Source organism: Phycodurus eques, chromosome 7 (assembly GCF_024500275.1).
Source record: "Phycodurus eques isolate BA_2022a chromosome 7, UOR_Pequ_1.1, whole genome shotgun sequence".
NCBI lineage: Eukaryota > Metazoa > Chordata > Actinopteri > Syngnathiformes > Syngnathidae > Phycodurus > Phycodurus eques.
In genome coordinates, this window is record NC_084531.1 from 11,043,895 (window position 1) to 11,070,487 (window position 26,593).

Sequence of the window (26,593 nt, forward strand, 5' to 3'; positions counted from 1 at the left end):
AGTCAGTGAAGCTCTAGCTCTTCTGTAGCCTGTATGGACGAGTGCTATCGAAAATGGATGGATTACAGTCTCTTCAGGTATTACTGCACCTCTATGTGGAATAGGAACCATTAAAATGTTGGCACCTGTACAGTATGTGCGCACACAAAGAAACAAAAATCACAGTTTTTACTATATTGTTGTTGTGTAAACCTGCCCTAAAAGATAATCCTTATGCCAACAAGGCAAATGGCTTTAATTGTTTCCTATGTTTGTTTGTTTATTGAAAGACACCTTTAAAAAAAAATAAAAATCAATGCTTCAAGAGCCTAGCAGCAGTGCAAATGGCTCAGGGTGCCGTGCAGCGGCTAGGAATTCAGTTCAGGCATTGCTGGTGCAGGCAGGGGACCTTAATCCTGTTAAGAACCCAGCTGTGTGTGACGTCAATCTCATCTAACCATTAACGAGAGGTCAGCAGATCTCATATGGACTGGAGGGAAATTGAAAGAAGTGTAAACATTGCTGTTCAGCAGAGGAAGAAAATTACATTAATTCAGAAAGTACGTCAAAGTTCATTTGTTGTTGCCATTGTTTTTCTATTCCCCTCTTCCAGACTGCGAGCATCTGATCCGCAGGATGTTGGTCCTGGATCCGTCAAAGCGTTTGTCCGTGGCGCAGATCAAAGAGCACAAGTGGATGGCATTAGATATTCCGGTGCAGCGACCAGTTCTGTACCAGCAGCCTGTCTCTGCTGAGGGTGAGATGGGCGTGGGGGAGTACAGCGAGCAGGTTCTCCGTTTGATGCACAGCCTTGGCATCGACCAGCACAAGACTGTAGAGGTAATGGTGGACGGGTTTGGCATCTTTTATAACACGGGGAGGAAAACTAGCACTTTAAAAATCTGAAATTTATCAATTGCCTTCTCGTCAACGAACAAAAACTACTCTTGATATGAGGATTAATACAGAAAATCCATGTTCCCTTCCTGATTGGCAGCCAAACCATTATTTTCTCTTTGTATATGCTAAATTAGGGATTTAAAAAATTCATAAAGCACCTAATAGAAGCATAACCTGACATTAGAAATTAGTTACCAATCATTTACCCAGCTAATTCACATGACAGTTAACATAAAAGTAAAAACAAATCATGTAATAACTTTGTGCAGCTCCATGTCAAGATAGTAACACGAGAGGCCTTTGATTTCAGACACGGGGAGTAAATCACAGTCACAGTGGATCAGTACCCGCTACACAGCACTGCAAAAATAGGTTTGAATTCGGTAATGAAGGAAATTTGCTTCTGGCTTGTGTACAACTGGGAAAAGGCATAACAGAGGTTATTACTGGGCCAGTGTGAGGGTTAGCTGAAGTGTTTATTGTTGTTTTTGGAGCAGCAAACACTTTGGCGATAAGGAGAACTAATACTCCAATAGTGTTCTAACCCCTTCTGAGGTTTAGTCCCTTCCTGTATATTTTATTCACCAAACTAAACCCATTTGAAGCCAGACATACAGTGCAGTGAATAAGTCATTGCCCCCGGAAAATTCTCAAATTATTTTTTTGTATAGTTTCCTCACTTTGTTTAAGATCATCAAACAAAAGTAAATATTAGAAATGATAACCCAAGTAAACATCCATCCATCCATTTTCTGAGCCGCTTCTCCTCACTAGGGTCGCGGGCGTGCTGGAGTCCATCCCAGCCATCATCGGGCAGGAGGCGGGGTACACCCTGAACTGGTTGCCAGCCAATCGCAGTGCACATACAAACAAACAACCATTCGCACTCACATTCACACCTATGGGCAATTTAGAGTCACTAATTAATGCATGTTTTTGGGATGTAGGAGGAAACCGGAGTGCCCGGAGAAAACCCACGCAGGCACGGGGAGAACATGCAAACTCCACACAGGCGGGGCCGGGGATTGATCCCCGGTCCTCCGAACTGTGAGGCTGACACTCTAACCAGTCGTCCACCGTGAAACCCCAGTAAACATAATTTTTAAAAATTTGTTTTTATTTATTAAGAAAAAAAAAATATTCAAAGCTACCTGGCCCTGTGTGAAAAAGTATTTCCCTAATAACTGGCCACTCTCAGCAGCAACAACTGAAATCAAGCATTTTCTATAACTGGCAATGAATCTTTTAGATCTCTGTGAAGATATGTTGGCCAACTCTTCCTTGCAGAATTGTTTTAATTTAGCAACAGAGATTTTTCGAGCATGAACTGCCTTTTTGCCACAGCATTTCAATCGGATTCAAGTCCGGACTTTGACAAGGTCACTCCAAAACCTTTATTTATATTTAAGCCATTCACAAGTTGATTTGCTGGTGTATTTTGGATCGTTGCCCTGCTGCAGCTTGAGGTCACAAACTGATGGCCGAACATTCTCCTTCAGGATTATCTGGTAAATGGCAGAACCCCTGGTTCCGTCTATCACAGCATGTTGTCTGGGTCCTGAAATAGCAAAACCATCACACTACCAACACCATGTTCGACTGCTGGTATGATGTTCTTTTTCTGAAATGCTGTGTTACATTTACATCAGCTGTAATAAGACACACACCTTCCAAAATGTTAAACTTTCGTTGCGTCAGTCCATAGAATATTCATCCAAAAGTCTTGGGAATCATTGTTTTTTTTTTTTGCAAAGGACGAGCCTTTAATTATTTATTTTTTTGTCAGCAATGGCTTTCACCTTGGAACTCTGCCATGGATGCCATTTTTGCCCAGTCTCTTCCTTATTGTTGAGTCATGAACACTAACCTTAACTGGGGCAACGAAGGTCTGCAGTTCTTTTAGATGTTGTCCTGGGCTTCTTTGTGACCTCCTGTATGATTCGTTACTGTGCTCATGGGGTAATTTTAGTAGGCAGGCCACTCATGGGAAGGTTCGCCACTGTTCCATGTTTTCTCTGTTTGTGGATAATGGTTCTCACCATGGTTTGCTGGAACCCTAAAGCTTTAGAAATGGATTTGTCAGCCTTTCCAGACTGATGGATGTCAGTTACTTTATTTCTCATCTCTTATTGAATATCTCTGGATCGTGGCATTTTATTGCAGCTTTTTGAGATCTTTTGACTGACTTCATTTTGTTAGACAGGTTCTATTTAAGTGATTTCTCAATTGAACAGGTCTGGACTTAATCAGGCTTGGGTGTGGTCAGTGAAAATGAACTCGGCTTTCCAAAAAATATGCTGAGCTACAGTTATTTTATGATTTTAAAGGGGGGGCAATTACTTTTTTGGGTAGCTTAATGTATCAGAATCATCTTTATTTGCCAAGTATGTCCAAAAAACACACAAGGAATTTGTCTCCGGTAGTTGGAGTCGCTCTAGTACGACAACAGACAGTCAATTTACAGAACACTTTGGAGACAGAAAGACTTAGACAAAAAAAAAAAAAAGTCACTGAGCAGTAAAGGGTTGCTAGTTATCTGGTAATGCCGGTACATTTAAAAAAAAATTTTAATCACTTTTCTATCACTTAGAGCAATTCGAGTGACTAATATTGCAATAGTCCGACGCAAAGGGCGCCGAGACTTCAAGGAGTGTATGCGGTTTAAAGTGACGAGTAGTGCGATAGTCTGGGACTGGTTGTTGTATGTATATATATTTATTTATTTATTTTTTCCTTAATAAAAGCACCGTTTAAAAACTGCATTTTACATTTACTTGTGTTATATTTGTCTGATACTCATTGGTTTGATGATCTTAAACATTCAAGTGTGGAAACTATGCAAATAATAATTTGAGAATACTTCATTTACGGCACTGTAGTGCTCAGGTTCGTATTAGTAAAGAGACCCTTTATCAGACAAGGAACCAAGTCTGTTAACTTGAGACTAATGTTCGAAATGGACCCGCATTCGTCATTATTCGGGTGTAGAACCTTGTGATGGGGTCCCCACATTTGGATTTCCATGTATTTTAATGTGTGAGTGAGTGCTCTTAAATGCTACTATCCCATCCTTTTTGTCAAGATAAAGGGACACTGTCGTTGTCACAGTGTGTCATCTCTCGCCTCCAGTCTCTGCAGAACAAAAGCTACAACCACTTTGCCGCCATCTACTACCTGCTGGTGGAGCGGCTAAAGGCCCATCGCTGCAGCTTCCCGGTGGAACAGAGGCTGGATGCACGTCAACGACGGCCCAGCACTATTGCTGAACAGACTGTCATCAAGGTAGCCAAAGGCTTGGAAAATAATCCATAGATGACATCCTCGCCACCCTGATCAAAGCACTCTTCACACCTGCATTCAGGAGCAGACAGACCCATTCATTTATTATCTCCACCTGCTCTTCTTCCCAGCCTTGATCTTTACCACTTGGTTATGCATTCTTTTCTTGTCTCTGTCCCCTCATTGCTTTCAACCTCTTTTATTGCTTCTAAAATACTACATTCACAGTGGCTCGTTTTGTTGAATCATCATGCTTAGAGAGTCAACAGCTGTGATTTAAAGAAAGACCCACAACAACCTTCCTCTTTTTCTCTCTGCAGTCGACTAGCAGTTCGGCCCAGGTGGGCTTGCTCCCACAAGGGGTCCGTCTGCTGCGATCCCCTGCAGTTTCCCAAGCCACCTCTGATGCGTTCACCTTTGCCCAGCCTACATGCGCTCTGGAGCAGAATTTCATGCCTGAGGACGTCAACACGCCTAAAGTAGGTCCAAAGACACAGTCAGTGGATGCAGCAGCAGGCTTAGATGGCAGGGACACGCATGTCTTCTTAACTCCTGTGTGTGCGTGTATGGCTTCTAACCTCATATGACGGCCCGCTCAGATCCGGCTTTGGTTATGGAAAATGCAGTTATTACAGTCATTATCGTGCTGCCAAAGAATGTCCAGAAACATTATCCTGATGCACTCTGACAGTGATTCGCTTTGATAAGCTCACTTCACTGTGATTCAGAGGTGTGTGTGTGTGTGTGTGTGTGTGTGTGTGTGTGTCTGTCTGTGTCTGTCTGTGTCTGTCTGTGTCTGTCTGTCTGTCTGCCTGTGCCTGTGCCTGTGCCTGTGTCTGTGTCTGTGCAAGTGTTCATGTTCATGTGTGCATGCACATCATGCTCCTTTGAGGGCTCCAGTATTTGCTTACTTCGTCAACCTGCCAGAGTTCAGATGACTCGTCCTCTTATGTAAGCTCCAAGCCAGTGCTCACATCAGACAGGACAGCTGTCTGTCCTGCACATGTCTCAGACTCGCAAACTAACACGCACACTCGCACACTTTTTCCTGTTTATCTGTGCCAACCAGTGACCTTTTTCCGACTGGCCTGTCGGGAGCTGGCAGACTTATAGAATCCCACTGCCTCACACATTTTCAGAGGGAAATACACATATGTAGTTCTCATTTATACCGCCCCAAAATGTATTTTGCAGCACCCGCTCCACCCCTGGCTCCAACAAAATGTGATGTGTATGTGTGGTTAGCAGGGGAGGGAGACAGCACTGTGTGTGTGTGTGTGTGTGTGTGTGTGTGTGTGTGTGTGCGTGCGCGTGTGCGTGTGCGTGTTTGTCTGTGTGTGTGTTAGTTATCAGCGTGAATGGAGCGCGGTTATGTAAGTAGCCCTCTGATGATGTGACCGAATGTGTTGCCGAGTGAACACGCATGGACACGAAGCCACAACGCTCCTCCACCAATTTAAATAGTTTTTATATTATTTTCTATCATCCCTTAGCTGAAGTTCAGTTTGTTTTCTTTCCCTGCTTTACTTTTTTTTTTTTTTTTTTTTTTTACTCTAGTTCTCATATCTGTCTCAATTATGGTTCCCCCTTTGTCTTTCATGTACACGGGGGGGTGTGTGTGTGTGTGTGTGTGTGCGCGTCCGCGCTGAGTAACACATTTTGATCCCAAGGCATTAGTGAAAGCACATTGAGAAATTGGGCAAAGTTGCTGTCTCCATACACCATGCTTTTTTTGCAACTCTGGTGTATGATTTTGAGTGGGTGTGTCAATGAAAACTCACTTCATGGATCTGCCTTCCCCAAAAGTAGCATTAAAGGTGCACATAACCTTATATTTCTGTTTTGTAAGCATCACTCTTTGAATGATGACTCAATCAATCAATCCGATCGGAAATCGGGGCAGATCACGTAATTCTCAGCTGATTGGTATTGGCTTTTATTTTCCGAATTTATAAAAGCAACAAAATAATTCTGAGGTACAAATGGAACAGCAATAGCTTAGTATTATGTTCCTCAATATAACCTTTTGGGAGTTTTAGTACTGGTATTGTAAGTATGACAGTAACAGAGAGACACACAGTCTGTTCTCTTTTGTCATTTAGGGCTGTACAACTTAATGTGGAAACATTTTGCTTCCATGGACAGCAGTCAGGGCAAACCGAAAGATGGTACAAAACTAAGTCTTCATGGCCTGGGAGGGGAAATGGTATAGCCAAACAGAGTTGAAAGAGTGATAGGTTAGCAAATGTGACTCATTTAAACTACTTACCTTCACATAGAAATCTATCTAGTGTGAATTATTTTGTGACAAGTAAACTTGTGCCCCACTGCTTGCATTTGATGAGGCAATAAATCAATAGTGTTGTTTGTAGATAAATGGAGTCACACTCACCCACAAACTATGCATCTACTTTGACTTGTGATTATACATTTAATTAAGAAATGCTTCTGTCTTGACTCGTACACGGGTGCAAAACAAATTTGATCAAAACACTCCTACAAATAATTAACAAAGAAGATTCTACACCTTTTTCAGGTAAACGGCTGCCTTCTGGACCCCCTGCCTCCCATCACTGTGCTCCGCAAGTCCTCCACCTCGTCTCCTAGCAACATGATGGAGATGTCGATTGATGAGGGCATTGAGACCGAAGAGCCCGACACTGAGGAGGATGCGCCCCACATGCTCTTGGCCTATCAGACCGCTCGTTTTGGCCAGAGGCGACACACCCTCTCTGAGGTTACTAACCAGCCAGGAACGTCAAACCAGGGTATGATGTCAGCTGATCCTACATACACCAAAAAGTCAGATGTACCTTTTTTTCTGGAGTTTTCCATTTAAAAGCATTTTGCTTGCCCTACAGGTAAACTGTTCGCTCTGGGGCACAACCCCTCCACGAGCAGCATGGACTCTGACATGGGCTACGACATGGGGTCGATGCAAAGTGACCTCGGTCTGCTTGAGGACCCCCCATTGCTCAGTGAACTGGTGCTGGCCAACAGCACGGTCTCCCGCGTCCCCCCTACGTCATTCCTGAGCGCCCGACCAGCCAACCCGGCAATGGCCACCCTGACCTCGCAGCACAGGGACACCCACAACCGTTCACCCATCAGCTTCAGAGAAGGACGCCGTGCCTCTGACACCTCACTGACACAAGGTCAGTAACCCACTCCTTCTAAACGGTACATCTCACGCAGAGGCAAGTTCAGGTTAAATCTCTCAGCGAACGCTGACAGACATGGCAGAGAAGTATGTTAGAAAAATACAGGACATGTACGAGGGCAGCAGAACAGTGGTGCGGTGTGCTTTAGGTGTGACAGAGGAATTTAAGGTGGAGGTGGGACTTCATCAGGGATCAGCCCTGAGCCCCTTCCTGTTTGCAGTGGTGATGGATAGGCTGACAGATGAGGTTAGACTGGAATCCCCGTGGACCATGATGTTTGCAGATGACATTGTGATCTGCAGTGAAAGCAGGGAGCAGGTGGAGGAACAGTTAGAAAGGTGGAGGCGTGCACTGGAAAGTAAAGGAATGAAGATAAGCCAAAGTAAGACAGAATAAATGTGTATGAATGACAGGGCTGGTGGGCAAAGAGTGAGGCTACAGGGAGAAGAGATAGCAAAGGTGGAGGACTTTAAATACTTGGGGTCAACCGTCCAGAGCAATGGTGAGTGTGGTCAGGAAGTGAAGAAACTGGTCCAAGCATGTTGGAATTGGTGGAGGAAGGTGTGAGGTGTGTTATGTGACAGAAGAGTCTCTGCTAGATGAAGGGCATAGTTTACAAGACAGTGGTGAGGCCAGCCATGATGTACGGATTAGAGACAGTGGCACTGAAGAGACAACAGGAAGCAGAGCTGGAGGTGGCAGAAATGAAGATGTTGAGGTTCTCCCTAGCAATGACCAGGTTGGATAAAGTTAGAAATGAGCTCATCAGAGGGACAGCCAAGGTTTGATGTTTTGGAGACAAAGTTAGAGAGAGCAGACTTCGATGGTTTGGACACGTCCAGAGGAAAGAGAGTGAGTATATTGGTAGAAGGATGATGAGGATGGAGCTGCCAGGGAAGAGAATGAGAGGAAGACCAAAGAGAAGGTTGATGGATGTCGTGAGGGAAGACTTGAGGGCAGTTGGTGTTCGAGAGGAGGATACAGGAGTTCGTCTTAAATGGAAAAGGATGACGCGCTGTGGCGACCCCTAAAGGGACAAGCCGAAAGGAAAAGAAGATATGTATATATGTGTGTGTGTGTGTGTGTGTGTGTATGTATATATATATATATATATATATATATGTATGTATATGTGTATATATATGTATATATATATACACGTATGTATGTATGTATATGTGTATAAATGTATGTATATGTGTATATATATGTATGTGTGTATATATATATATATATGTATATATATATGTATGTATATGTGTATATATATATGTATATGTGTGTATATATATATATGTGTGTATATGTATATTTATATGTATATGTATATGTGTATATATGTATGTGTGTATATGTGTATATATATGTATGTGTGTATATGTATATATGTATATGTGTGTATATATATATGTGTATATGTATATGTGTATATATATATATATATATGTGTGTATATATATATGTATATATATATATATGTGTATATGTATATATATATGTGTATATGTATGTAGGTATATATATATATATATATATATATATATATATATATATATATATATATATATATACCTATATATATATACACATATACATGTATATATATATATATATATATATATATATATATATATATATATATATATATATATATATACACATATACATATATATATATATATATATATATATATACCTATATATATATACACATATACATATGTGTATGTATATGTGTATATATGTATGTATGTGTATATATGTATGTATGTGTATATATTTATGTATATATATATGTATGTGTGTATGTATATATATGTATATATGTATGATGAAGAAGTGATTGGTAAGTACGGCATCCAGGAAAGGAACTTGGAGGGACAGATGGTGGTAGACTTTGCAAAAAGGATGCAAATGGCTGGAGTGAACACTTTTTTCCAGAAGAGGCAGGAACATAGGGTGACCTACAAGAGCGGAGGTAGAAGCACGCAGGTGGATTACATCTTGTGCAGACGATGTAATCTGAAGGAGGTTACCGACTGTAAGGTAGTGGTAGGGGAGAGTGTGGCTAGACAGCATCGGATGGTGGTGTGTAAAATGACTCTGGTGCTGGGGAGGAAGATTAGGAAGACAAAGGCAGAGCAGAGAACCATGTAGTGGAAGCTGAGACACGACGAGTGTTGTGCAGCTTTTCGGGAAGAGGTGAGACAGGCTCTCGGTGGACAGGAGGAGCTTCCAGAAGACTGGACCTCTCCAGCCAAGGTGATCAGAGAGGCAGGCAGGAGAGTACTTGGTGTATCTTCTGGCAGGAAAGGAAAGAAGGAAACTTGGTGGTGGAATCTCACAGTACAGGAAATCATACAAGGAAAAATGTTAGCTAAGAAGAAGTGGGAGAGGAGAGGCGAAAGAAATACATTGAGATGTGACATAGGGCAAAGGTAGAGGTGGCAAAGGCCAAACAAGGGGCATATGACGTATGCCAGGTTGGACACTAAAGAAGGAGAAAATGATCTATACAGGTTGGCCAGACAGACAGATAGAAATGGGAAGGATGTGCAGCAGGTTAGGGTGATTAAGGATAGAGATGGAAATATGTTGACTGGTGGCAGTAGTGTGCTAGATGGATGGAAAGAATACTTCGAGAAGGGGGAGTAGAAGAGGCAAGTGTGGTGGAACAGGAAGTGGCAATGATTAGTTAGGGGGAAGTTAGAAAGGATGGATGAAAAATGGAAAAGGCAGTTGGTTCTGATGACATTCCTGTGGAGGTATGAAAGCATCTCGGAGAGGTGGCTGTGGAGTTTTTGACTGCACTGCAGTCCAGACCTGTCTCCCATTAAAAATTTGTGGTGCATTATGAAGCGTAAAATACGACAACGGAGACCCCGGACTGTTGAACAGCTGAAGCTGTACTTCAAGCAAGAATGGGAAATAATTCCACCTACAAAGCTTCAACAATTAGTGTCCTCAGTTCCCAAATGTTTATTGAATGTTGTTAATAGAAGTGGTGATGTAACACAGTTGTAAACATGACCCTGTCCCAGCTTTTTTGGAACGTGTTGCAGCCATAACATTCTAAGTTAATGAGTATTTGCTAAAAACAAGTTTATCAGTTTGAACATTAAATATCTTGTCTTTGTAGAGTATTCAATTAAATATAGGTTGAACATGATTTGCAAATCATTGTATTCGATTTTTATTTGTTCAACACAACGTCCCAACTTCATTGGAATTGGGGCACATATATATATTATATATATATATATATATATATATATATATATATATATATATTATATATTGGGCCTTCCACATTACACAGTGCCTCATTCTCACCCTCTTGTTCACACACCCTACCGCTGTCTCACCCCTCCTCCCCATCACCGCCTCCATTCAGGCCCTCTGATGACTGATTCACTTCATGAATCACCGACTGATATTAGAAGGTTTCAGCCCACGTATGTCACCATTTTCCCTTTTCTACCCTCTGTGCCTTATTTTCACCAGCACCCACCTCTTTCCCCTGACCCTGTCTTGCTTTTCCTTTCACTTTTATGTTTGTCTTGCTGCAGAACATAATTAGATATATAAAACACCTGCTGTAGATAGATAGCTACAAGACTGTGATGACATTTGATCGCAAGCAGACCTCCATTCAAGGCCAAATAGGGTACAGCTTCATAGATATCCACCTACTGCACATGCACTATCTGGGTCTGCAGCAACATTTAATTACATCAGCCAATGCCCCATCCTGCCATTTAAAAAAAAAAAAAAAAAAAAAAAAAAAAAAAAAAAAAAACAGCAATGAAAACCTTGGTGAAGGTAATTAGGTAGGAAATTCTAAATATACTCTCTTCCTTGTTTTCCATGTACTGCCTTCCTGATCTTTGCACACACATTATAAATCACATGCACTTCTGTCAAGTCGAAGGTATAATTACAGCTTGAAAACCTTTGTTTCTCCAGCTCTTCATTGACAGCCTGTAACGTGCGCTCCCAGTTGGTGTTTGTGTTATTTATTTCTCTCTCTTGGTCTTTTTTTTTTAATCCTCTTTGGGGAGAGAAAGTTGATGCTGCGGATTCTTTTGCGTCAGACTGATGACTTGGGTTAGAAATAACTCCCAGCACCACAGTGAGTCAGGTCCTATCATTCGCCGCCACTGCTCGTCACCACTGGATGGCTCTTATCAGACACACACGTTGTCATATGTGCACACACACACACTAACACACCCACAACGGCTCAGTGACGTACATGCAGGCACACCGTCAGAAGGGGCCATTATGATATCTGACTTTGAATATTTATGTTTGCACAGGTCTGGTTGCCTTTCGACAGCATCTCCAGAACCTGGCGAGGACCAAAGGCATCCTGGAGCTAAACAAAGTCCAGATGCTGGTGGAGCAGATGGGCTCCGGGGAAGGGCCCGCCATGGGCTTCCATGGACCACAGCATCACTTGCACAACCTCTTGGAGGTCAGTCGCACTGGATAATCAGGACACAAATGTACACGCATGGCAGATTCATTCCTTGGCAGTCCATCCACCATCCTCACTCCATTCTTCTCAGAAATTAAAAAAAAAAAAAACAACAACAGGCACCCAGGCTGTTGTGTAACCCCTAAAGAGCTGGCCAACTGAGGCTTGTTTTCGATGTCTCGTCCCCTTGGGGCCTGTAGCTCTGGCCTAAGTGAATGCAGCCATTGTCAAAGGCAGTCAGACTTACCCATAGCAGAGACTGGCATTCAATAAACCCAAATCACAATGCACACTAAATGAGACTCACTGCATGGGAACAAGATTCATGGGGTTTCCAGTAAATAAAAACACAAACACAGAATTAATAGCCAAAGCTGACAAGATCTGGTTGTTCCCATGCTGCCCATCTTTCATAATGCAATAACACAGCTCTTATGCTTGGGCCCCCATCATCCTTTTAATATGCTCTCATTCTATTTAACTAATGTGTAATCCCTGTGGAACATGCCATTTAGTGAAAGGCATCTGGCTGTTAGGCCAACACAAAGGCATTTTGGCAGCGCATGGTATGGATAATCCACTTAGACCACGCTATGAAGCACCCAGGCCCTGACACGGCTTTATTAACCAATACAAGCTAGGGGACACTGTTGAGTGTGTCCTTGAGCTTGTGTGTGTGTGTGTGTGGGGGGGGGGGGTCATAGACATCCTGTGTTGTAACTTCTTAATGTTTGTGTTGGAAGACTGAGGCAACTAAGCAACAGGAGGGCCCGACTTTATACCAAGGTGGGCCGAAGCCACCTCTCATGTCCCGTAGGCAGAGTTTGGAGACTCAGTACCTCACCCATCAGCTGCAGGTTCGACCCAATGCAACTTAATCTAACTAAATGTACAAGAGTGTTGGGACACACCTCTTTCTCGATTAATTAATCAATCGAGTTGGACTTATCTTCAGTGCAGACATTTTGGAAAAATCTAAGCTCCTCCAATAATGTTAGTTTTGTACCCACCTTGCATATTGACATAAGAATGCGGTTTGGGAAACAATACAAGGAAGTGAAAGGAACTCTTTTGTTGGTTGATCATTGAACAAGGGTTCATGTAACTCTCAGAGGTTTCTACAATAGCACCTTGACTTACGAGTTTAAATTGTTCCGTGACCACGCTCGTAACTCATAACTTGTTCCTCAAATCATCTGCGTGAGAACACGAGGTGCACTCAGGGACACTGCGGAAATGGGAGTGAGTACGTACTTTGGTGGTTCTTTTGTAATATAGTGCAGCCAGAGCTGCGAGGAATGCAAAATTATCAATGTCCTTTCACCATGGTTCCTGTCATACTGTGTTGCGTTTTTGTTTGGACATTGAGGACAAAAGTCCTGTTTTTTTTTTTATATAATTCCTCATTTTTAAAAAGACCCTTCAAGCATGTTTTTTAGATTGTAGCGTGAAAGCTGCAGCTGTCAACTGGTGTGGACTGATTGGGCGGCAACAATGGGAAAATTAAATGCCAGTATTTTGAGGGTAATAACCCGTCAGCAACATATTGTGGGGTGGGGGGTACTATGAACTAGTTCATTTCTGGAATGGTGAATTTAGTTAAAATTTTTGAACTATGAACTAAACTAGTTAAATTTTGAAACGGTTGACTGAACTTTGAACTAGTTCGCGTAGAAAACTATCTTTCCCAACACTGCGCTTCGTATTGTGATGGGCTCCTGATCGCCAGAGTTGTTAAGCCCCACACAATCGGGGAACAAATGTGTTTACCTTTTGCGTCAAAGGTTTCTCCTTCCTTTTCCTGACCACCTATTAATGTGGGAAGGATTATCTCTTCTTCAGAAAGCACCCATTGAAGATTTGGATACAGTGAGAATGTTTACTTGCAGCCTATGCATGCAGCCTGTTTAAATTTTAAAAAGAAAATAAATCACTGTTCAGTACAGTTTTATATTTTTTAGAAAGATTTTGAGAACCACTGTTCGATTGTAATGTTACAGTTCAAACTGCATTAGGGATAAAACCTCTGCCTCGGTTTTTATGAACACGTTGGCCTCCTATGCTGCTGTATTTTAATGTTGGTTCATGATGGTGGTACTTTGAGAAGTTACGAAATATTTTTGGGGTGCTACTTGGTATAAAATATTTGAGAAGCACTGCTCTGCCGTACTGTACAAAGAACATGCAGTAGTAGTATAACTTAAGCATATGAATGGAAAGAATTACATGGTTTGTGTATCATGATTAAATAAATAAATTGTTAATGCAGTCATGTTTTTCAGAGTATACTGTTCCTCTCTGGTGTTCATGTCTTGGACACCAGGGGGCAGTATAATACCTACAGACATACTACACGTACATTCTATGAAGACCATGGCAACTAAGCTGGAACAGTATAAATTTTTTTGCAGAGGATAAATAATTTGACTACCAGTCTTGTATGTTCTGTCAGCATGTGTTGCTACCACTTATAGTGAAATATCAGTTTTTTAAAGGTTTTGAATTACCATGACATCAATGCTAGTTTCATTAACCCATCTGTGGTGTTTTGCATTGTGTGTTTGCATGAAGCTAGCGAACTTTCGTAAGGTAATATGGTTTGGTTAAATACAGTTCACGTGCAATTTGTTTAGTTTTTAAAGTAAACTTCAAATGCGAGTGGCATTAAATAGCATGAAGTAAGCACTTGGCCTCTTTTTGAAGAATTGTTCACTTTCTGACAAACAGTTGCTTGTTAGGAAGTTCGCTGACACTCAAATTTTTGCTCGCAACTCAAGAGTTTTGTCAGTCGTAAATTGAGGTTCGACTGCATTTTCACTTCTGTAGGTTTAATAGTCAGATGTCCCAACGCTTTTGTCCTTGTATTGTAGCTCATACAACACATGATTTTCATCAACAAACTATTCACCCGTTTTGCACAATAATTTTAATGATGAGTGGAGGACTTGTCTAAAAGCAGTCTTCTCTTTCTTGTGCCCTTAAGACTAGCGTTTTGGCAAACACTCCTCCAAGCTGCCAGATGTTCTGTAAGGAGTCCCCCCGAAGTTTAGAGCAACAACTACAAGAACACCGGTAAGTCATCTTAATGCACTATACTCACAATACTCCAAAATGTTTAATTGTATCCACAGTAAATTATTGTTTTTTGTTTTGTTTTTTTACTTTTACAACAATTTTCGTCATTTTCATATTTCTAAGGACTTACCACTAATATATGCCTGTTTCTTTGATTAAATCGTATTTAATTCACTCATCCACTCAAGATGAAAATCACCTTACTCAATAGATACCTCCCATGATGAAAAAGATGGTAGTAACCAATTGCCTCAGTTTATAGACACCGTCATTGACACACAGACATTTAGTTGATTGCTGATATTTGAACTCCATTGCTAACAAGAACAGGAGCACATAGTGATGCCCGTGAACAGTGTTCACGGGAAAGAAAGTTGGCAGCGGTATTAAAGATGATTTTACTCAATTTGAGACAGCATCTCAGCATGCCATTAGACACCGACGTGTTTGCGTCACAATGTTGCGTGTGTCCATAGTTAATTTCCGGGTAGTTTTGTTCTGTGTTCTTTCTGCACAGTTCGCCTCTGTTTTTGCTATTCCTCAATAATAATTATATTTACCTTATATGTATGACAGATCAGTTTCACTTGACATACATTCTAATACAGTGGTGCCTTGACCTACGAGTTTTTGTTCTGTGACCACACTCGTAATTCAAAACACTTGTATCCCAAATCATCTTTTCCCATTAAAATGAATGAATTCGTTGATCTTGAATTCTCTCGCGGCTGCTCGATTCCCATGTTCCTCCGCGTAACTGATAGCTTGCAGTTTAAACTGTGCTTCGTAAGCGTGTCTCTTCGTAGGTGCCGTTTTCGACTGCAGTCAAGCCAGCCGCCCCTAATTTTGTTTATACTAGGCATTACGGTAATAGGTCGCCAACTCGCGGCGAAAGCCACCTTCAAAATAAAAGCTTCCTAATAATACGGACATCAGTGCTCTTCGGTTAAGGAATGCAACCAGAAAAGTTAAGTTAAGCTGAAAGGCGAAGCTCTCGATTTACCGGTCGATCTACGTTCCTACACTCACCTATGGTCACGAACTGTGGGTCGTGACCGAAAGAACAAGATCCCGGATACAAGCGGCCGAAATGAGTTTTGATCCGCAGGGTGAGAAGCTCGTTCATCCGGGAGGATCTCAGAGGAGGGTCGCTGCTCCTCCACATCGAGAGGAGCCAGATGAGGTGGCTGGGGCATCTGATTCGGATAGCTCCCGGACGCCTCCCTGGTGAGGTGTTCCGGGCACGTCCCACCGAGAGGAGACCCCGGGGACGACCCAGGACACGCTGCACAGACTATGTCTTTCGGCTGGCCTGGGAACGCCTCGGGATCGCCCCGGAAGAGCTGGATGAAGTGGCTGGGGAGAGGGAAGTTTGGGCGTCCCTGCTAAAGCTACTGCCCCCGCGACCCGACCTCGGATAAGCGGTAGAAAATGGATGGATGGATGGATGGAACATGGTTATTATTAACTGAAGATATAATGCAGCTACTAAATTTACTGTGCTGTGTCACATGCAGCCATGACTTAAACTGAGGTATTTTGAGCGACTCTGGGTCAAATGCCGTAGTTTTGTGTTTGTTTGCTGATGCAGTCATAAAGGCAAAGGAGAAAATAAATTAAGACCAGTTTTGTGTTAAGTGCTAAATCTCACAGCATGTACTGTACAGCATGAGGCTTTTACGTGATTCACTTGAAATAATTTTAAATATTCATCTGTGTGAATGAGACATCATCATGTCAACTAATGAGCAGAACCGATTGGCCTCGAACTACATTAACAGAGAGACGGCGTAATATAACATAAATCCGACCTGTTCAAGTTTGTTTGGCGACCTTTTTTTGGTGACACCGTTACCTCTTTACCTTCATTCTTAACTTCATCTGTTCGTGTCCCTCGTGAGTTGCGCTGGCAGCGCTGCTCGCTGCCCACTTCGTCTTGAACCTCTTCTTCTCTAGCACAGTGGTCCCCCACACCCAGTCCATCAGGCATTACTGGGCCGCATAGAAGCAATGACCAATTTATATAATTTCCATTGTATTGCGTTTTCGCGTGTCAAATGTTTTATTTTGAAAAGTAACATAATTTTCTCCGCTGCAACAGCTGCGCGTCGCAATTGACATGTCAAGTCTGCACAGAGCGCTGCAGCAGTTCCGTTTCCGCTCCCAGCCGAGTCGGCGCATGGCGGCGGCCAAGCTCAAAAAACGTATGATTTCATAAACTGATTCAGTTCATTACATTCACTGAAAAGATTTGTTCTTTTGAATGAAACAACACTAGACTGCACATGTAGTCATGTGATACGTTAATAAAAATAAGTCCGCAAACTCGCAAAAATGAGTAAAAAAAACAAATGTCTTCTGAGAGCTTCTTTTCAAAAGGAAAAAGGCCACCCGAGGAGCTAGAAGAAGAGCCTAAGACCTCAAACAAAAAGAGCTTCTTTTATCCGTTATGCATTATGGTGAGTTGTATTTTTCATGCATTTAACATTTGTTTTTAAGCCGGTCGTGAATTTATTTCTGCTGTGTATACAGTGGGGCAAATAAGTATTTCGTCAGCTACCAATTGTGCAAGTTCTCCCACTTAAAAAGATGAGAGGGGCCTGTAATATTAATGATAGGTATACCTCACCAATGAGAGACAAAATGAGAGAGGAAAAAATCCAGAAAATCACATTTGTCTGATTTTTAAAGAATTTATTAGCAAATTATGGTGGAAAATAAGCATTTGGTCAATAACAAAAGTTCATCTCAATCCTTTGTTATATACCCTTTGTTGGCAATGACAGAGGTCAAACATTTTCTGTAAATCTTCACAAGGTTTTCACACACTGTTGCTGGTATTTTTGGCCCATTCCTCCATGCAGATCTCCTCTTGAGCAGTGATGTTTTGTCGCTGGGCAACACAGCCTTTCAAATCCCTCCAAAGATTTTCTATGGTGTTGAGATCTGGAGACTGGCTAGGCCACTCCAGGACCTTGAAATGCTTCGTACAAAGCCACTCCTTCATTGCCTGGGGCGGTGTGTTTGGGATCATTGTCATGCTGAAAGACCCAGCCACGTTTTATCTTCAATGCCCTTGCTGATGGAAGGAGGTTTTCAGTCAAAATCTCACGATACATGGCCCCATTCATTCTTTCCTTTACACGGATCAGTCGTCCTGGTCCCTTTGCAGAAAAACAACCCCAACGCATGATGTTTCCACCCCCATGCTTCACAGTAGGTATGGTTGCAACTCAGCATTATTTCTCCTCCAAACACAATAAGTTGCGTTTTTACCAAAACGTTCTATTTTTGTTTCATCGTGACCATATAACATTCTCTTCTTGGCGGAGGTGATGCATAACGCCCCCTACTGACCGGCATGGAATGACACGCTACATTCACAGCAAGGACGAACAGATAGCGGCAAAATCTATTAGTGGCGGCCAAAATTCACTTGTGGCGATCCCCGACAAATAAATATATATGTGGGAAACCCTGATCCTTATCATTAATTGCATCTCCTTCTGGTGTGCGTGACTTGACAACTGAGGGGCAGTATAATACAGGCATGCAGTAATATCTGTTTTTCGCAGGGGATAGATTTGAAGTCTCTTTTTTTGAAGAATTGTTGACTTTCTGCCAAGCTGCTGTTGTTGTCTAGTGAGTTGAATTCACTGCCACTATGCAGTGCTCGTATCTCACTTTTTTCCTCGTAATTCAAAGCAAAAAAATTAAACGATGGCGCTTATCTCGAAAAACTTAAAAGTAGGGTCACTCATATCTCAAGGAACCACCGTATGCTTTTAATATTGTTTATTGTTTCAAACAAATGGCTTTGTCCAAAATAAAGGCCTCCCCGCCTAATCGATGCCTCCCCTGATCTGCAATGGAGTAAAACTCTCCCAGCTACTAGTTGCATATTTACGTAACTCTTTAATTTTTATCATTACAATACTTTGCTGTTTGGCTGGGATACGTCTTCTTTTTTTACTTTTGAGTTGGCAAATATTGTTTATGCCTTTAGGTGACGGCTACATTGTGATATTCGTTCCTGGAAGGGGAGCTTGTTTGATTAAGTTCTAAGTTTAGCACAGTGACAGCCAGCTGAAAGATGTAGCAAAGTAGAACCGGCGGTGCGTCTAACTCTGTGTCGTCCTGACAGACTGAACCAGAAGAGGATGTACCTGCAACAGTCACAGGGTCTGGGCCTGCCAGTCTACTTCAATCAGATGCAGATCGCTGAAGTGTCCTATCCGGTGGGTGGCGTCCCACTGGACCCCGCTGCCTCCCAGAACTCCCCCCAGGTGCCCCTGATGTCTAGCGGCGGCCCGCAGCCTCAATCACAGCAGGGGTCCTCGTCGCCATACAGCCACCCCCTCAGCCTGAGCCCCCTTCTGGAACCGGGGGAGGGCCCGCTTTACGACCCCTACATGAGTCATCACCACTACGCCCAGCACCTGCCCCCTGTCCCCCACCTTCAGCACCACCCCCTCCACCACCACCACCACCAATCGCCTCATGAAACCTCAGCTACCAGTCTCGGTTTCTGCTACCCTGTAGAGCAGCAGGCCCGGTGCCCCTCCACTGAAGCCCTGCCACCAGGACAGTACAAGTTCCACCTTGACCTGGATTCGCTCCCCCCTCCCGCCATAAGAGAGTCGGCGGGGTCGGGGGCCTCGGGCGAGCCGGCCCGGCCCGAGGGTCTGGTTCTGGCGGAGCTACAGAGCCCGCTCCTGGACAGCGAGATGATGGAGACGGTGGACTCCCAGCAAGGCTTCGTGCTGGTCAACTGAAGCCTCGCAAGGGGCCGGATTGAAGCAGTATTGAGCACGGAGAGCCTGAGCAGCGTTCAGAGCCCACAGAGAGATTTGGAGACACAAGCATAGCAATGGGGAAAACGCAGACTTTCATACAACCAACGAAAACTGAATTTCGTAGTTGGAATGAACCTCTGAGAACCTTTCGTACCAAAATTCCTCCCTGAGCTGACCTCCTTTTCCTCCCTCTCCTCCTCCTCCGCATTGGACGAGCGAGGAGCGGGCCAACACGCCGACGCGGTCGCAACTCGTGGCGAGGAGGCTCCAGTGGCCGCCCTCATGCCACTAGTGAGACGGCATGATGCTGATAAGGTGTTGAGGGCGACTGCAGCATTTCACACAGAAGTGGTCTGGAACTAGTGAACTGTTTTGGGACTGACTGCCAATCAAAAGCACAAAATGGATGACAGGATGGCAAGTCGATTGAGGATTTTGACAATATTTTTAATTTGCAGCTTAAGGTCCATGTACTAGTTGGACAACCACATTACTAGTGAGGCAACGCTGTTCACTTGTTGACATCTGTGCACTACTAGTACTACTAGTGACTTGCTGGATAACTGGTAGAATTGTTTTATTTCAGTAGTAGTACTAGTAACACACCATTGTCAAAAGGCTTGCTTGCCCTAAAGCCATATAAGCATTTATTCGCAGTGGGCTAGTTTCCCTTTATAATTCCGCATACTGGTTAGATATTAAATAAATGCAATGTTGCTGCATTTAGTCAAGATCCTTGATATCTAGCCTAAGGTCCATGAATTTACCCTATTTATCCTCACTATTAGGACAAATTCATGTTACTTGTGACGCACAACTGCACTGGTTGACATCTGCATACTACTTAGGACTCCTAGTGAAGAGCTAAATTTTGAACTTGTCAAATTGTATTATTTCACGAGTGATAGGGCGGAGTTGTCGAGTGCACAGTTTTGCCTCACCATTAACACATAGTTGTCTTACTCGTAAGGCTGCAACTAACAATCATTTTAAAATATTTTAACAATCATTTAATGTTGATTACTTGTTTTGATGAATTGATGAATTGGATTTTTTTTTTAAAAACACATTTTTAATTTCCATCCCTTTATTCAAAAACAGGACATTGTTTTAAATTGACAATGCAGAAAATACACAAACAAACAAAAAATTATGATTGTTACTAGTTTGGTCTATAGAATTTCAGAAAATGGGCAAAAATATTCGTTTGCCAAAGTAAAAGCAGATGTTTGCAAATGTCTTATTTTGATTCAACTCAAAGATAATCAGTCTGCTTCCATGGAGGACCACAAAAATCTGAGAGCATTTAGTGTTGATAGGCTGAAATTCTGAGGATTTGGACAATTTTAAGTTAACAGGGTCCCTAAACGATTAATCAATTATCAAAATCGTTCTCGATTAATGTGTTAATCGATATTTGGAGTTGTGTTACTAGTGAGGACAAAGAGCGTACTGTTACATGGACCTTAGGTTGGATATCATGGACATCAAATAAGTAGTCAAACGGGTTTATGGCAAGCTGTTTGAGCAGTTTATTCACAGCGCAGTAGTTTTCATTCATAGTTCATCGCACTAGCGGACATCGACTAAATGCTCAAAATCCTACGAATGTCGTCCTATTAGTGAAGGCTAAGAGAGTACTAGTGCATGGACCTTAAATTGAATATCAAGGATATGGACTAATTGCTCAAACAGCTTTCCATAGGTGATGGTGTTCTGCTAAAACAGCACCGGTGAGTACTTTCTTAGTGTGAAGAGAACGCAATAGCCCTCATTTATCGTGAAGCCCAGTTTCGAGTGTTTCAGGTGTCACTTTGCACACGAGCAGGTTGTACAGTGGCGGGCACAATGGTCGGATTGATCACTTGCAACACTAACAATAAGGACACACAATATTTTTGACAAGTCGATGAGCTAAATGAGACTACACACACACGTGACGCATTACTCTCGTCAGTGTTTCCTTTGTAACTACTGAACTAACACTACTGAAAGGCTTCTCCACCTTCAAAGTCCAGGAGCGCTCGATTCATGGCTCATGCTAAATGAGGGCTCCCCAAAGGAATGTTTGGTGACAACAACTTATTTTTCTACCTTTTTGTGGCAATATTGAAGCAATATTAATCCTCTGTGATGATGGTGATGATGCTGCACCTCATCTGTCCGGCCCACTCGCATATGATTGGTCATACGGCGCTGATAACATCAGCAGGAGCGCAGATGTGAGTGCGTTTTGTTTGTTTGTTTGTTTGTTTGTTTGTTTTGCACAAGTCAGAAAGAATGTCACGTGACAGACAAGGACGAGAAGCTTTCTCGTGAACGAATGTAACGGATGACGCCACACGTGACCACTTTTGGGACCGACGGCAAAGGCGGCCACGGCACGAGAGACTGTCCGTTTTGTTTTTTTTGTTTTTATATATTAGCAGCACTCAGACTGTGATGAATCTAGTTGAAGTATCTTCCCGACACGACGCTGACATTTAAATTATGCGTGTGTGTGTGGTCAAATCAAATGGAAAAGTGGTGTCTCTAATAACTACACTGACCATAGGAACAGTGACAGACTTCAAGGTCAACTCCATCATTACGACCATTCACATTTTCCCATTATCTAGCTGTCAATAGCAGTAGCAGACAGCCCTTATTTACCAAGGGCTATTGAGGCCAAGCTGAAAAGGAGAAAAACATATAGAGAAAAATATCTCAGGTGGAGGGAAGTTGCAAATTGAGTTGAATTTCTTAGGGTAAATAGAGAGATTTACTGAGATTCTTAGGGTAAATAATAGGAATAAAGTCATGATGTAACGACACAAAAAGTGTAAAGTTACAAGGAGGAGAATAAAGTGACTAGTTAGCAATTCAGAATCCTTATTTTTACTGTAACATGGCATTTAAGAATGTAATATTACTAGAAAAAAGTCAATTTTACAAGAAAAGTCAAAAGTCAAATTAAAAAGATGTAATGTACAAGGAGAGACTAAAGAGAGGAATAAATTTGTAATTTTACACAAAAGAAGTGGGTTTGTGGTAATGAAATTGTCAAATGGGAATAGTTGTCACTTTAGACCCAAAACTTTTTAGAGAAGAAAGTTGCAATATAACAAATAGGACAACAATATAACAGTATAACAAACAACAAACTTACAGGAATAAAATTGTTCACACTCGAATAACGTCATAATGTCACAAGAAAGCGACAGAAGTGATAAGTTTGTGATAAAAAGCCATTATTTTGCGAGTAAATTGTCATTTTAAAACTGGAAATACTACTGGAAAAAAGTAATTTATGGTTGTAATTCAAAATAGCGGCACGGTGGCCGACTGGTTAGAGCGTCAGCCTCACAGTTCTGAGGAGCCGGGTTCAATCCCCGGCCCCGCCTGTGTGGAGTTTGCATGTTCTCCCCGTGCCTGCGTGGGTTTTCTCCGGGCACTCCGGTTTCCTCCCACATCGCAAAAACATGCATTTATTGGAGACTCTAAATTGCCCGTAGGTGTGAATGTGAGTGCGCATGGTTGGTTGTTTGTATGTGCCCTGCAATTGGCTGGCAACCAGTTCAGGGTGTACCCCGCCTCCTGCCCGATGACAGCTGGGATAGGCTCCAGCACGCCCGCGACCCTAGTGAGGAGAAGCGGCTCAGAAAATGGATGGATGGATAATTCAAATTAGCCCTTCGCAAATTGTATGCAATGTACAAGGAAGAGAATAAAGCCATAATCTGCTAATTCAAAAGTTTTATATGAGAATAAAGTTTAGTCGTAAGCAGAGCTTAGTCGTAAGCATGTGATTAAAAAGTCGTAGTTTTGCCAGAATGAAGTGGTCATTAAACGGGAATACTCCTAATTTTTCTGGGCTAAAGTTGTCCTTTAACTAGAATAAAGTTATAATTTTACAAAATAAAATGTGTGACTATGAGAATAGTTGTGATCTTTAGAGAAGTCGTAATGTTACAAGAAAACAGAATTTTTTTTAAAAAAGTTGCAATTAGTACACGTTATTGTAGTGTGTAGCACATTACCACTGTTCTAGTTAGCTTATGACAATTGTAAAGTTACAATTTTACCTTTCACTCTTTACAATTTCAACTTTGTCATCACATTCCCAATTTTTTGCTTTAAAAAAATGCTACTTTATTTTCCTTGTAAGATTACAGTTTAGACATTTACCTGTTAAAATTACAACTTTGTCGTCACATTAAGACTACCTTTGTATAATTGGGACAAATTCTCTGAAAAAAATGACTCTTGTGACTTTACAATTTTTAGATTCACTGGTTAGAGTTACGACTTCGTCAACATGTTGCCACTATTCTTGTTAAATTATAACTCTTGTAACATCACAATTTGGGCAGTCACTTGTTAATATTTCAACTTTATCATCACCATTTGTATAAAATTTGGTCATAAAAAAGTTTTTCGTCACATTAAGACTTTAAAATTGGGAAATTTCTCTGTGAATTGTGACTATAGTAATGTTACAATTTTGACATTACCACCGTTCTTGTAAAATTACAACTTTTTTTCTTGGGAAATTTACAATTATTGAAATGTTACAATTTTGACATTCACTCGTTAAAATTACAGCTTTGTCCAGCTATATTACGACTAATCTCATGAAATTCTTTTTATCAGATAATTGCAACTATTTTCCTTGTAACATTACCATTTTGACATGCACTCATTAAAATCACAACTTTCCACTATTCTTGTAAAATTCCGAATTTTGTAACACTACAATTTTACTGGTCACAATTTCAGTGTCATTGTCATCACATGCTGACATTTTTCTTCTCAAAATTAATACGACTGCTTCCTTGTAAGATTACAATTTTGACATTCACTCAATGAATTACAGCGTCATTGTAATAATGACTTTTTCTTACATTGACTTTATTGTCTTACATTGACTTTATTGTTGTAAAATTACATCTTTCTGAATTTCTTTTCCGTTTTAGATTGGCCTTAATATTAATTGGTACCTAGTCGCAAGAAATAGTGTATGTGATTTGTCTGTTTAAAAAACAAACAAAAAAAAAAACAGTCTCCGCATCAAACTGAGACCCTGTATATTTTTTGTTTTTCATCAATTGACTATGAAACTATAACAAGTGTATTTTCTCATAATCCTGAGTGAAACTCTCATTTTCTTACCTCACATTGCCATCGTGTGACGGTCAAAATTGGACATGCCAGCAATAATAGCAACGCACTCCGCGGTCCACAAGGCATTGCGGCCATAAGAGAGACAAAATGTTTTGTGAAGGACTCAAATGTTGTTTTCATATTATTTTCTGCTGGCTCCGGTGTACTGGACAGAGCTGTAGTAAGAGCAGAGGAGGACATGAACTCACATTTGTTATAAAAAGTCTACAAATTAGTGTTAATTAGAGCAAGCTTGTAGGGGTTTGAATTCTGTGTGCCTTTTACTTTTCACATTTCAATGATGGTGATTTATCATGGTTAGTCTTCGTTTTGTCACCCAAACCGCCTCCACCCCACCCAGCACCAAGTGAGTAGAAGCAGATTTTACAAAGGTACAAAAACCAAAGTCCCTCAAAATATGAGCCTCCATCCTCGTGACTTATCAATGTTGTTTTTTTTTTCTTTTACTTGTCGGCTCAGTGTCAAAAGTATTCTAGCAATATATTTGTGTATAGGTGAAGACTGAAGTCATAAGGAGAGTAGTAGTGGATATAGTACATTCATTTCACACACAGTCACACTCAACTCCCTGCTGATGAAACACAACAATATGAAATAGACTTTTCTATATTTCCCCTCATGGTTGTCGACCACACATAAGCTAACTTGCTGTTGAGATTAAAAAAAAAGGTTACTGAACAGCTTATTGCTGCCTTGTCTGCTTTGTCTACAACTACACTCCCATAAAATCACAGAGACGCCGTGTTTGGTCATCACAGAATTTTCTTTACAACTGATGAAATTTCAAATGATCACAATCAGAATCAGAATCATCTTTATTTGCCAAGTATGTCCAAAACACACAAGGAATTTGTCTCCGGTAGTTGGAGCCGCTCTAGTACAACAAACAGTCAATTTACAGAACACTTTGGGGACATAAAGACATTGACAAAAAACAATTGTGCAAAAAGATGCAGAGTCCTCTAGCACTTAGAGCAGTTCGAACGACTAATATTGCAATAGTCCGGTGCAATGACCATTGTGCAAAGGGCGCTGAGACTTCAAGGAGTGTATGCGGTTTAAAGTGACGAGTAGTGCGATCATCTGGGACAATGTTGGTTGTGCAAATGTTACAGATACTCCTCAATCAGTGTGCAAATGGAGCAGATGCTACTCTGGCATGAGTGGCCAGTATATGCAAATAGTGCCGCATGGCGAGACAACTACAGTGAGTGCACGAGTAATACATAATTGGCCCCACAGAAATGTGACAACGAACTCAAGTCAAAAAATTGCCAGCTTGTTGCAATGGAATTATAGGTTAGGTGTTTAAGAAGTTGATCGCAAGAGGGAAGAAGCTGTTGGAATGTCTACTAGTTCTAGTTTGCGTTGATCGGTAGCGCCTACCTGAGGGAAGGAGCTGGAAGAGCTGGTGACCGGGTGCGGAGGGTCCGAGAGGATTTTGCACGCCCTTGTCTTAGTTCTGGCAGCGTGCAAGTCCTCAATGGTGGGTAGGGGGGTACCGACAATCCTTTCAGCAGTTTTGATTGTCCGTTGCAGTCGGAGTTTGTCCTTTTTTGTAGCAGCACCAAACCAGACTGTGATGGAAGAACACAGGACTGATTCGATGACCGCTGTGTAGAACTCTCTCAGCAGCTCCGGTGGCAGGTCGTGCTTTCTCAGAAGCCGCAGGAAGTACATCCTCTGCTGGGCCTTTTTGAGGACGGAGTTGATGTTGTTCGCCCACTTCAGGTCCTGAGAGATTGTAATTCCCAGGAACT

General features: G+C 41.8%; 1 protein-coding gene across 2 annotated transcripts in view; it reads left to right on the forward strand.

Annotated features, from left to right (window-relative positions):
- The window catches only part of sik2b (salt-inducible kinase 2b), a 90,043-nt gene extending 65,249 nt beyond the window's left edge, over positions 1-24,794 (forward strand). Inside the window, exons 7-15 of one of the 2 annotated variants that reach the window (XM_061680886.1) lie at positions 593-819; positions 4,009-4,161; positions 4,479-4,637; positions 6,695-6,926; positions 7,020-7,313; positions 11,639-11,796; positions 12,543-12,656; positions 14,783-14,871; positions 19,019-24,794. In XM_061680886.1, coding sequence (XP_061536870.1) covers positions 593-819; positions 4,009-4,161; positions 4,479-4,637; positions 6,695-6,926; positions 7,020-7,313; positions 11,639-11,796; positions 12,543-12,656; positions 14,783-14,871; positions 19,019-19,649 — 2,057 coding nt within the window. In that variant the 3' untranslated portion in view covers positions 19,650-24,794. The remainder of the gene's footprint in view (positions 1-592; positions 820-4,008; positions 4,162-4,478; positions 4,638-6,694; positions 6,927-7,019; positions 7,314-11,638; positions 11,797-12,542; positions 12,657-14,782; positions 14,872-19,018) is intronic. The other variant, XM_061680887.1, reaches the window with a different exon arrangement.
- Positions 24,795-26,593: the final 1,799 nt, after the last annotated feature.